General features: G+C 32.3%; 1 protein-coding gene across 1 annotated transcript in view; it reads right to left on the bottom strand.

Annotated features, from left to right (window-relative positions):
• Positions 1–12,421, bottom strand: part of LOC115876245 (calcitonin gene-related peptide type 1 receptor-like) — a 95,278-nt gene that overhangs the window by 18,845 nt on the left and 64,012 nt on the right. Inside the window, exons 7-8 of the mRNA XM_030891949.1 lie at positions 3,840–3,916; positions 2,301–2,515 (exon numbers count right to left, since the gene is read on the bottom strand). Of these exons, the coding sequence (XP_030747809.1) occupies positions 2,301–2,515; positions 3,840–3,916 (292 nt within the window). The remainder of the gene's footprint in view (positions 1–2,300; positions 2,516–3,839; positions 3,917–12,421) is intronic.

The raw sequence follows: 12,421 nt of genomic DNA, 5'->3' as shown, positions 1-12,421 counted from the left end.
ATATCGCTTCTATAAACCTCAGCCATTTATTATTTATCCAATTCTTTTGTGATGAAATATACAGAAACTCAGTTTTTATATACAGTATGTCCCCGGATTGTCTTTACAACAGGAAAAACTTTTTTGTTATTGAAATTTTGAGAAAAATATAATTTTCACAAACACTTGTTCTAAAATGGTTAACCTCGTTATGCTTTTCCAAATTTCCATACCGTTTTAGAGAAAATTAAAAAAAACATGAAAATTAAAAAAAACATGTTTTATAGTACTAGTGTGTTATCTGACATACCGTGCTGGCAACTGTTACTTTTGGGTCGACATTAACATGTGTGGAAGTAAATCGCATCGGGATCTTATTAAGTCGGAGTGAGAGAAATGTGCTGTTGCGGCGTTGCCGATACGCCTTTCCCTATCAAGTAAAGTAAAATCACGATAGCAAACCGCTTATTTTGAAAAGGCTTTTTTTTCAAGAGATAACTAGATAAAATCATTAGACATGTTTCTGAGCATCTGAAATGGAATTATAAGGATATCGTTAGGGTGTCATTTTTTTTATAACGAGAAAACGACAGTAATCTCGATAATTTAAGACTCAACTTTTTAACACATAACAGGCCATAACTCAAGAACCACTTTAGATATTAAAACTTTTTTTTATTTTCAAGATCGGATATTTTACAATATGTTTACATAAGAAAAATTCGATAAGGTTGTTTTTTCCATTCAAAAATTGTAAACAATCCATCCATTTACTTTTAGAGCATAGCAATTTTCAGCAATCGTGTAATTTTTTTATTGATAAAGATTTTCACATACTGTCTACAAAGAAAATACAGCAGAAATATTAACAAAGTTCTTGAAAAACTACAATCTATTATTTCTAATAGATTTCGAGATATCGATTTTTCGAGTTCTAATAGCGCGACCACTATCGAACACCCACTCAATTCCACTTATTTTTACCAAAAATGCAAGTGTTTCTAGCTTACACTTAAAAAAATTCAAGCTATAGGAAAAATTACAACGATTCGTTAATAAATAAACAAATTAAGTATCACGAGACGTAATTAAATCGTGAAGCTGAACGCATGACGTACACCTTTCCCTAGAACTTTAAGTACTGACAGAGGTGTTGATTGGGTCGACCGGTCAACTGCGACAAATCTGCTATATCCCCTTCCGCGTGCACAGTTTCTTGGTTTATTTCATACGTTTGGCAACGTGTTTACTGTCCTCTCTTTGTTCAGTACATTATAAACGCATTATACTCTTCTTAACGAAATTATAGAAACGTAAAAAATGTCTATACCTATGTAGCGGATTCATCTCTCCAAAAAAATCCTTTATGGGTATTTCGCCACTGCACTGCAAGAAAATCTACAAAATAAAATAGTTATTTTTTGTAAACACAAGCAGCGTCCGTTTAGGTTTAACGCAGAAGTGTTTACAAAAAGTAACTATTTTATTTTGTAGATTACTTTGTAGTGACAAGTATAAATGAGGCTTACAGTTGAGGGTTGGAACCTTTAACCATTAAACAGCAAAATATAAACGTGTTTTGACCACAAGACTTGGAAAAAATTCTTTTATATTTTCACACTCTTTTTAAATGTTCTCTAAAACGGTATGAAAATTTGGACAAGTATAAATGAGGCTAACAATTTTAGCAAATAACAATTTTTTTATGAAGAATGAATTTTATCACTATCTCTTCTTTTTAATTCTTGAACAACTTACAGTACATCTGCTGAATCTGTGTCTATGAAAGGAATGCGGACAAAAAACATTTAAATAAACAGCAATATATTTTATACGTCGACTTGACGAGTACGTCACCGCAAATCGCTCCGCCCACTCATTTTATTGGCTACTTGCAAATTTGTCGAATTTTTATTGATGGGACGCGTCGTCTAATTTTTTACGAAAAACATCGAGAGAATATCGTTTCCCCTCTCACGGTTACCCCGTAGCTACAGAACGGGCAGACGTACTGTAGCTTATAATTAAACGCTTCCTTGTCAAAATCAGTGGCAATATCGTACGATTTGCCGCATGGAATTTGTGTACAAGCTGCTTAAGCCAGCTACACACGACTTCCCTTTCACTGTTAATTTGCGTATACAGTACTAGAACGATAGTCAACCAAGTGTAGCTAATCCAATATGACGTCACTGCGTAGAATTATTACCCAATATATCCGTGGTTGGCAACAATAAATTTAAAAATCGCGTTCTCGATGACGTAACTTAAAGTTTGATTGGTATCGAATATAAGTAAAAATTGTCATACAAAATGTTTACCTGATATGGTATGATGACTACTCCAGTGTACACGTAGGTGTAGTACAAGGGATTGTCCTTATCTGGCACCACCGGTAACAAGATGAACTGCAGTCCAAATAAAGGGGTCAAAATAAGGGCTGCCCTTAAGGCTCGCTTGATACCGATGGGTGCAGGGTTCGGTGAGTTGGGGTGCATTATCGTCAGAATAACTCGCAGAATGTTGATTAGAAACACTGTAACAATAAGAAAAAAGACACAGGTTGAATAGAAGCATGCCAATGAGTTTTTTTGTAAAGATTTAATTTTTTGCTTCTTGTATTTTGTTTATTTTTTTTTAATTTTGCTAAAACAAATTATCAATCGAAACATTTTTGCGATTTATTGTCAATTTATTGTTCCTTCCTTAATAATTTTATTCAAAGGTAAATTCAAAATATATAGCCGAGTTGAGGTTATTAATTTTATTTTAACCGTGAAATTTACAAATTTAACATTTGTTTAATCGTTGACAAACTCAATTTGAAGTTGACTGACATAAATAGAACGAATTTTGGGATTTTGGGAACGAATAAATCGCGATGTTCTTTTTATTCCAAAAAGGATATTCCCCAGGCGAAGCCACGCAACAAATCAAATTCGATTTTGACAAACAAAAGCGATTAAAAGTTTAATTATAGGTTATTTTTAAAAATACCAGGATATGGAACTTTGTCTCGTATACTAAATATTTCATTGTTCTGAACCGTATCAGCAAATCAGATTGAGTAGAGATTATATAATTATATTGAAATTATTTTAATTTTGTGTATTATTTTAGGAGAATATTTTAAATCCCATTAAAAACATGAAATGGAAAAAAATGCAAAAATATTTGCAATGCAATTAAGTACAGTCAATCTGGCACCAAAGTGTAAAACTTGGAAAATAAGTTGGTTATAATAATGGTTTTAATAATTCGGAAACTCTCTATTTATTTTTCTAGTAATGATAAAACACTGTAAGTAATGTCAGTAGTAGTATGTAATAATTATTATAACGTCTTGGCAATTGCAAATACTGTATTTTCATTAAGAACTTTCTGATTTCCTTGTATAATTTAGATGCTTAGATCCTGCAATTAAAGGGAAAGATCTGAATACCTTGAATAATACATACTTTGTTTTCATAAACTATCAATTTTAATAACCAGCAAAATTGTAACAAGCTAAAACCTACAGGGTAAACAGTATATCAACCTCAACTATGTGATTTTATGGTAATTATAACTAGTTATATTATATTTTGAATGTTTACCTTCCTACAGCGATGCAAATACTGAAGAAGATATTTAGAGATGCGTTACAGCAACTACATTGTTAATAGGTTTTAAAGCAACATTGTTAAAGTTAATTATATCATAACATTTATGCATAATCACAAAATTAAACAAAATAATTTAAATCATGTGTATGGTTTGGTCAAAATGAAGTCAAAAAAATTAAAAAAAATTCTCTAATATTGTAAACTATTTTAATTGTTGATCACTCTGTATAAACATCTTGTAAAAGTTTTACTTACGCATTGATAGAGCCAGAGTTATCACAATGGGTACGGTAAGAAACCATGTGGCAAACGTACTCTCGTTCAACCAACAACTGAAATAAAATAGAATAATATTAATTTGCAGTTAATTTTTTTAACAGAAGCAGAGTTGAATTTAAAATTAAAAAAAATTAAAAACTTTATACCCAACAATTTCAAATTCAATGCATATCTTGTGAGGAAAAATGGGGAAATACCACATCACTGAGTGCGCCGAGACGACACCCATTCGTGCCTAAAATAAACTTTGGTACGACTGATATCGGAGATGGAGAACTAACCTCTGTAAAACCGTTTCAGATACTGGCTTTTGTCAAAGCCCTGAGACTGTACGATGAGTTATAACTCAAAAAAAGGACACGCAATAATAATTTACAATAATCTACAATCAACAAATAATATTCTCACAAATAATTTCATTGTATCGAATTATTTAGAATCAGAACACAAATATTTAATTATAATAACAAATAAGACGTTAAATACAAAATACCTATTCAATATTCTCTTAAACAACTGATTAAAATAAGCATTAATTCTATCAATATTGTTCTTTCCCGATCGTAACAATATTGCATTTAATAATTCAAAAGTAGGATTGTCGGATCTGGCGAGAGGACTCAAGAAGCCTTTCCCTTTATTTACTTGCGATATTATTCCGAAGAATAAAAGGGGGAAATTCTTAAATGAAAATAGGCCCTAAAACTCTGCTAATTTCCTGAAAGAAAAACAAGAGAAGAGATATGAAAAAGGGTGGAAAGATGTTAACGTTAAAGTCGCAGGAATTTCTTTGGAAAAACTATAATCAGAGGCGACAGGTATAAAAGAAGATTAAATATCCCCGAAATGATATATTAAACAAGATACATTTTCTTTTTTTAGAAATACCGTATACGATCTTGACCATCTAAAATACAGGGTAGCGCACCTCATTCGCCTAGGTCGATTATACGAAAACGGAAAGATGTAGAAACAAAATATTTTATGGGTATACGTGGGAAAGTAATGTGCACATTTTAAAATTATTTTCAAATGTACCTACAGGGTGTCTCAGAACTAAGATCCATACCAAAGTTATATTTTTTTTCTTATGGAACACCCGGTATTTTATTGCATTTTTGGATTCTTGGACATAAAATAAGGCATTTATTATAAGGGTTCAATATGTTTAAAAGCTTTGGTTTTTCAGATATTTAAAGATATTTAAATATGCATGCTATATTTAAAAAGGTTGTCAACACCCTGTACATTACTTCTCAGAATTAATTCTTGTGCTGACTTTCAAGCCAGAAAAATAAGCTTTCCTAAAAAAATTTATTGCGTCTTTAAATGTATACAGGGGCATCAAAAATTGCTGGTCTATTTTAAATATTTATTTTACATAAAAACTTTGTTATTTGAAATGCAACACTATGTATTTTTTTTAAATAAGTCGAAGCAGATTGAAATGCTCTTTCAAACTATATTAGGGTTTCCTATACCTATCTGGCTCAGATTTTGAATAAAATTGTAATCAAGATGGCTGGTGTCGTCATGGCAATTTTCTAGTGACAATTAGTAGCTATTTTCAAAATCGACATCAGTTTATGGACTTTATTTAAATTTATAACCAGGTTATTTTTTATTTAATTTACCTACAATAAGGGTAAATATTTATTATTTTATCAAGAAAAATAAAGCAGTTTCTGCTAGCGGAAGGAATGGATATGTTACTAGTGATTTTATTATTTGAGGACAATTGCTTGTTGGCCAGAAAGGTTTATGCTCAAAGATATCCAAATAGGAATTTTCTTGACAAGCGTTCCTATTGACAAGCAAAAACCTATTAGGCAGAAACAAGTCGTTGGAAGTGAAGAAAATGAATTTGCCTTAATTGGTTCTTTTATAGAAAATCCAATATATCTACAAGTCATCGTAATATAAATCTACTTCTTTAATTTTCTTAATAAAATAATAAATACTTGCTTATTAAACAATTATTGTAGGCCAATTAAATAAAAGTAAACTGTTATAAATTTAAATAAAGTCCATAAACTAATGTCGATTTTGAAAATCGCTACTAACTGTCACTAGCAAATTGCCATGGTGACACCAGCCATCTTGATTGCCAATTTATTGAAAAATCGGTTTTTATTCAAAATCTGAGCCAGATAGGCATAGGAAACACTAATATAGTTTGAAAGAGCATTAAAATCTGCTTCGACTATGCTAGACATAGGTTTGTCCTAGCCTCCTTAGTTCCTTAAATTAGTGATGGGAATACCGGTTCCACGTGAGTCGCGTTACAATAGCGACCGTTCCAGAAAAATACCGCGACTAAATACCGCGATTTTGTAACCGAGGTTCCCACTTCCAAACTGTTGCGGTCCTCGCTGAAAATATATCTAACTTATCTATATTTGTAGATTAATGTAACTTTTATCCGCCACTCATTTTCCAAATATCGAGTTTATAATTGTGTATAGCCAATCTATCTCATTTTTAGAAAATCAGTGACATTCCTTGTTATTTTTTTTCTTTAACAATTTTCGTTTAAATAAAATGAACGGTTCATATTTATGTGTATTGCAATATAATATATTTAATGTTAAAATGAAGAACAAAGTCCAAACTACTGTCAAAAGAATTGTTTATTAGTATAACCTAACCTTAAAAATAGATATAAACAATAAAACTTATATAAATGTATAAAAGCAAATAAAATATTTTTATTTTATTTTATTTGCTTTTGCGTTTCATCTTTCAAACAACACTATTTTATGCTATGCCTAGTACATACCAAAAATCGTTATTTCGAAAGTAACGTAGCGACGGGAGCACCAAGGCCAATAGTAACCGACCAAATCGCGACAGGCAAAACCGAAACCCTAGAAGAGCTCCAGCGACTGCTGGAACGAAGTACGTGGCCACCGAGGTCGAGCGTCGATAATCAGTTACAGCAGTTACTTCTGTTCGCGACAGAAAACTAAAACTCTAGGAGCGCGACGGCTGGAGCGAGGTAGGTCGCCGCCGAGGTCGAGCGTCGATGCCTAGTTACAGCAGTTACTTCTGTTCGCGACAGGGAACTACAACTCTAGGAGCGCGACGGCTGGAGCGAACACGTCCCGATCGAGATCGCGCGGCTCTACGGACATACCAGTTCCAGATACTACTGTTGGCGACCGACGAAATCGCGACGGCTGGAGCTAAACACGTCGCTATGCGGTTATTACGGTTCGAGCTAACTTCAAGTGCGATTATAAATACTTTATTTGCAAATTATTAATAATTTATAATTTTGTCGTCATTATAATCGTCGTTCTTCAGTACCAGGTTCCTGATTCGTTGTGGAGCGCGACACGACATTACAAAAAATACCGCTCCAAAATTGCGTTACTCAAATACCGACACATCACTACCTTAAATACAGGGCGAATTTGTGATGCGCGGTAGTGGACAGATGTTGAATACAGATATGATGCGCAATAGTAAACGCAACGTCTACCGGCAGCCAGACTCGCACTCTGTTCACGAGAGTATAGCAATTCTCTCTCGAAAACGTTGCTAGCTCTTATACTATAAGTAAAACAGCGAAATCGTTATGGAAATGAAAATATAAAATGACACCAATCACAAACAAATCGTATATCCGATGAACGGAGGTATGAGAATGCAATAAATTTAAAATCTGCATAATTTCCTATCCAACCGAAGTCGTTAAGTTCAACCAATAAAAGTAATATGGTATAATAATCGGATAAAATCAAGCTTAAGATGGTATTACATTCCAAATTTCATAGATAGAACTAAATTCTTACTCCCCATTTACATTTTCAATAAAAAAAACAACTATAACTTGAAAATGTTTATTTTAGCACTCAAATTTGAAGACTTCTATGTTGCTATTCTGTTTAAAAAACAATACAAAACTTTTCTCATGCATTTCAATACCTATGGCCAAATCAAAAATGTTTGTAGATATTTTTCTTGAAAGATTGTCGATATAAATAAAACCACACAAATAAAAAAAAGTAAACATTTTTTCCTTAAAACTATCAAAAATTTGGTAAAAAAAATAAAATTAACGACAAAATGTAATAATCTTATTAAAACACTAAATACCTGCGATACCAACTTAATCTATCACACAGTATATGTATATCACCACGTTTTTAATAACTATTTTTTTATTATAATCACCGGATTAGTTAAATAAATAAATAGACGTTATAGAAACCACACATATACATTTCCATCCAATTTTTTTATTGAAATATTGAAACCAGCATCTGGCATGCCGAATGATTGATATTCGTACTCGGTTTTTTATTAACTGCTGAATTAATTAAACATGATAATAAATGGATTCGTATTACGTATTATTTTTATTAGTGAATGAGCCTTTTTTTCATAGACACGTATAAAAGATAGAGCTCACTTTGATATGAAGATCGTGTTACAACATCCACACAGGTACAGATTTCACAAAAAGATTAAAACCGTACAAGATATTGCAAAAAAATGTGATCAACAAATATTATAAATATTATCTAGCTAGAATTATTTTTCTGAAAGAAAACACTAAAAAGATTTAGTTCGAAAATCGATACCGCTATAAAAGTTATTGGCGGATCAAGAAACGTCGACGATATTACAGAGTTCCTGGTTTGCTGGCATACACCAGATTTAATATAAACAAACTTCAATATAAATTTATCTACCATCGTAAAATAAACTGCAAAAAGATAAACAACAAACGTAATAACTTCTGTATTTGACTTTACCTTGGCCTAGATTTTATAGGCACGTAAAATCAAAATGTTTCATTTTTGGATGCAATTTTCTTCGAAGTATTCTAAAATAACTAAGAAATATATAAGAAAAAGTTAGACTAAAAAAAGGAAGTAAAGATAGTTTTTTAAGTTTCCAGCTTTCAGGAATGTAACAATCAAAACAGACAAGTGATTTTAATGGAACAAAGAGGTATTTCTCATAAAAAAAACTTCCGTAAACTGTCCTGTTCTTCATTATCATTTACTTGATCCAGATCCTGCTGGAAATGAGGTAAAGTTATAAATATGCAAAATGGTTGCTTGCTTTGGGAATCAGGACTAACGATCCTGGCCTTCAAAATGTGATAACTAATTCTATTCATATAACAACAATATTTATTTTTTTTGTATTAAAATCAGGGTACATTCATTATAAAAATTTTATTAGGGAAGGGGAAGGGGAAGGGGAAGGAAGGGGAGGGAAGGGAAGGGAAGGGGAAGGGAAGGGGAAGGGGAAGGGGAAGGAAGGGGGGGAAGGGAAGGGGAAGGGGAAGGAAGGGAAGGGGAAGGAAGGGAAGGGGAAGGGGAAGGGGAAGGGAAGGGGAAGGGGAGGAAAGGGGAAGGGGAAGGGGAAGGAAGGGGAAGGGGAAGGGGAAGGGGAAGGGGGGAAGGGAAGGAAGGGGAAGGAAGGGGAAGGGGAAGGGGAAGGGGAAGGGGAAGGGGAAGATAAAAAAAAGCAAATTAATAAAATTGCGTTTATCTCATCAAGGAGACCGAAATCAATAAAATATCAAGAGGCAACTTTTGATCGGCATTAAACTACTTACACTATTACGCTAACAAGAGAGAAAAAGGTCAGTGGCTTACATGCTTTTTTTAAAATATTCCAGTGATAACTCATACGCACGTCCCTGGTAAATATGGCGACACTTTTTTAGCTTTAAAATATGTCGTATTTATAGTAATTTTTACCCTCGAAATTTCATTCGAAACGCTAAGTACTTGGAAGAAAATTATAATAAATCGAAAAAAATTTAAGATTTTAACACCCTGTAGCTACGAAACAAAGCAGAATCGGACCTATGTTGATATGAAAAATAAATCTTATTTTTTCTTATTTCAGAAATATAAACAAGGTATTAAATATTCTATTGATTACAAAATGCCCTTTCAAACTGAGTCTTTTCTCTTTAATTTATTTTCATTCGATCTTCATCGACATTTCTAGCTAGGTTATTCAAAATCGAGTTATTTTCTGCCTTTTTTCGTAATTTACTACATTTTCTAACACTTTGTGCGCTTTGGAAAACCGACAGATGAGGAAACTGCAACTCAATCGAAAACGTAATAAGCTCGCAACGTGATCTGTTTGAACAAGCATCGCCCACAATTCAAATTCTTATTTTATCCTAGTTTTTTGTTAAAAACTCAGAAGAATTTAAAATTGCTAGTTCAAACAATCATTCAAAATCGTTTTATTTATTTTATCCTGTAGGTTTTATCCAATTTTATTATTGTGTACCTGTTTTTTTTAAACATACGCTAAGAAAGAAGATAAATTTGTCACTTTTGTCAAAGAAAAAGACATGGAATGATATATTCCCATTAGCAAATATAGCAATCAAACAGGATTTCGCTCCTTCTTTCTAAAAAAAACCCTCCCAGACGCTATGCAAACAATCCGACTCTCCAAAGGAGATAAATTCCTTCACGAACCGACAAATGGCAACGATCTCATAGAATTTATTTGATACGAAATTCTTCGCCGATCATAATAGAAAGACTCGTTCGTTAGAATGAAAAATTTTTCAAAGGCGTTTCGTTTAGTTTACAAGCCGCCGTCCTGCCTGTTTGATTTAATCAATATTGTCAAAGGAACTTCGTTTGAATAAGTTGTTTACTACATAAGAATTTTCTTATTAAATTTTCGTAGCTTGGTCTGGTATTAGTATCTACTTTTTTTAGATTTAAGTTTAGTCTTGTTGTGGAACTAATTTTAAAAATAGAGAACTTTTTTGAAGAACAAAATATTAGGTTTATTGAACTTTTGACTGGTAGTCTGATTTTGACTTTGATAGATACTGATTTGAAGTCTATATCCATTAAAATAAAAGCAGGTTAATCACTGCGGCCTTACAGATCTATTGTGTCCTCTTTTCTTGAATTATAACTCATCATACAGTCTCAGAGCTTTGACAAAAGCCAGTATCTGAGACGGGTCCACAGAGATTAATTCTCTATCTCCGATATCAGTAAGTAGTACCAAAGTTTATGACACGAGAGTTCCTCGTCTCGGCACTGAAAAAAATATTGTTCATAATATTAATGAACATTGATTATTAACTGTTGTTTCATTGGGACAATGATTTTTTTCATTAATATAATGATTTGTTAATCATAGATCAATGTCCGATTTATTAATACTATGAATCTAATTTCATCAGTTAATGAAAATCTGGTTATTAAATTAATGTAAGAATTTCATTAATATAATGAACGCGTTCTTTATTTTAGTGCTAAAACTTTAATAAACACATATTCATTACATTAATGTACTAAATCATTGATTAATGAGTTGTACATTGTGACAATGAACAATGTTATTAATACAACGAACACACTACATTATATTAATGAATCATGAATAAAATATTAGGGCTTAAATGTCCGCCATGTTAGTAGGTTACTTTGGCACTTTAATAACGTCTGTGTGATTGAGTTATTCAGTGAAGCTTTAGTTTCATTAGAGCGGTAAGTGTTCTCTTCAATATTTTAAATATTTTAAATAAAAGTCCTATCGTATTGTAGTTAATTTGTTGTGCTGTCAAATCAAATTCCGCTGTGTGAGATCTCTGGTGTGGGTATTCATTAAAACAGCGGTTTCCAAATATGTTTCAGGAGATAAAAAACAATATTACTTAAATCACTCATCTTGACAGTACAAAACTTCCAACTTACCAAAAGATGGGAACGTACGATTTGAACTGTCGATTTTTCGCCATACACTTCAGTCAGCCGTGAGATATAAGTAATCTGAAGATTCAGACCTGTCGACAACCTGCATGTGTATGGAGAAATTTTAATTAGAGATGGGCGGTTATTGGTAAAAAACCGGTTATAGGTTAACCGGAATTATCTTTCAAAAATAACAACTTGACAAAATTAACCGACACAAATTAACCGGTTATTCAAATAACCTAACCTAGCAAAACTAAATATTTAGTTTTCCTATAGGTTTACTTACCTCTACACTCCATAGGTTACTTCAAATTTAGATAATAAACTTAGTTAAATCGCATGATTAAATAGAGATTGTAGCAATGTAAGTATGTATATGTACAAAATGAATTTAAATAAAAATGCTAACCTCACTTTTTGAGTAGACATGGATATGATATTAAAACTAGTAATTACTTAACGTTCAAATAAACCACACAACTCACAAGTTCTACAATCTACAACCAAGTTATTTTAATCAAATACCAAAGAAAAATAAGGAGACTGAATGAATAGTTAATGAAATATTATCTTCATTCATTACTTGAACTTCAATTTTGTATTCTTTAGTCTAAGCTTCAAGAGAGACTTCAAACTACAAATAAAATATATTTACGGCGAAACGTGGGTGAAACTGGGCGAAACCATGGAAAACTTTTGAAGAACCGTTGAAAATCCATCGGTTAAAATTTAAATATAGAATTTAGAGAATCTATTTGAAGTTAGGTTCGTATCACTTGGCTAGCTGGTGGCTAGTAGTAGTCTATGGCATTAGTACTTTGTTTTACGGCCTGACCTGTCAGGGCCATT

This window comes from Sitophilus oryzae, unplaced genomic scaffold (assembly GCF_002938485.1).
Source record: "Sitophilus oryzae breed Bouriz unplaced genomic scaffold, Soryzae_2.0 scaffold_1430_pilon_pilon, whole genome shotgun sequence".
In the NCBI taxonomy this organism is placed as follows: Eukaryota; Metazoa; Arthropoda; class Insecta; order Coleoptera; family Curculionidae; genus Sitophilus; species Sitophilus oryzae.
Note: the sequence above shows the minus strand (reverse complement) of the source record. Positions and strands in the feature narration are given on the sequence as shown.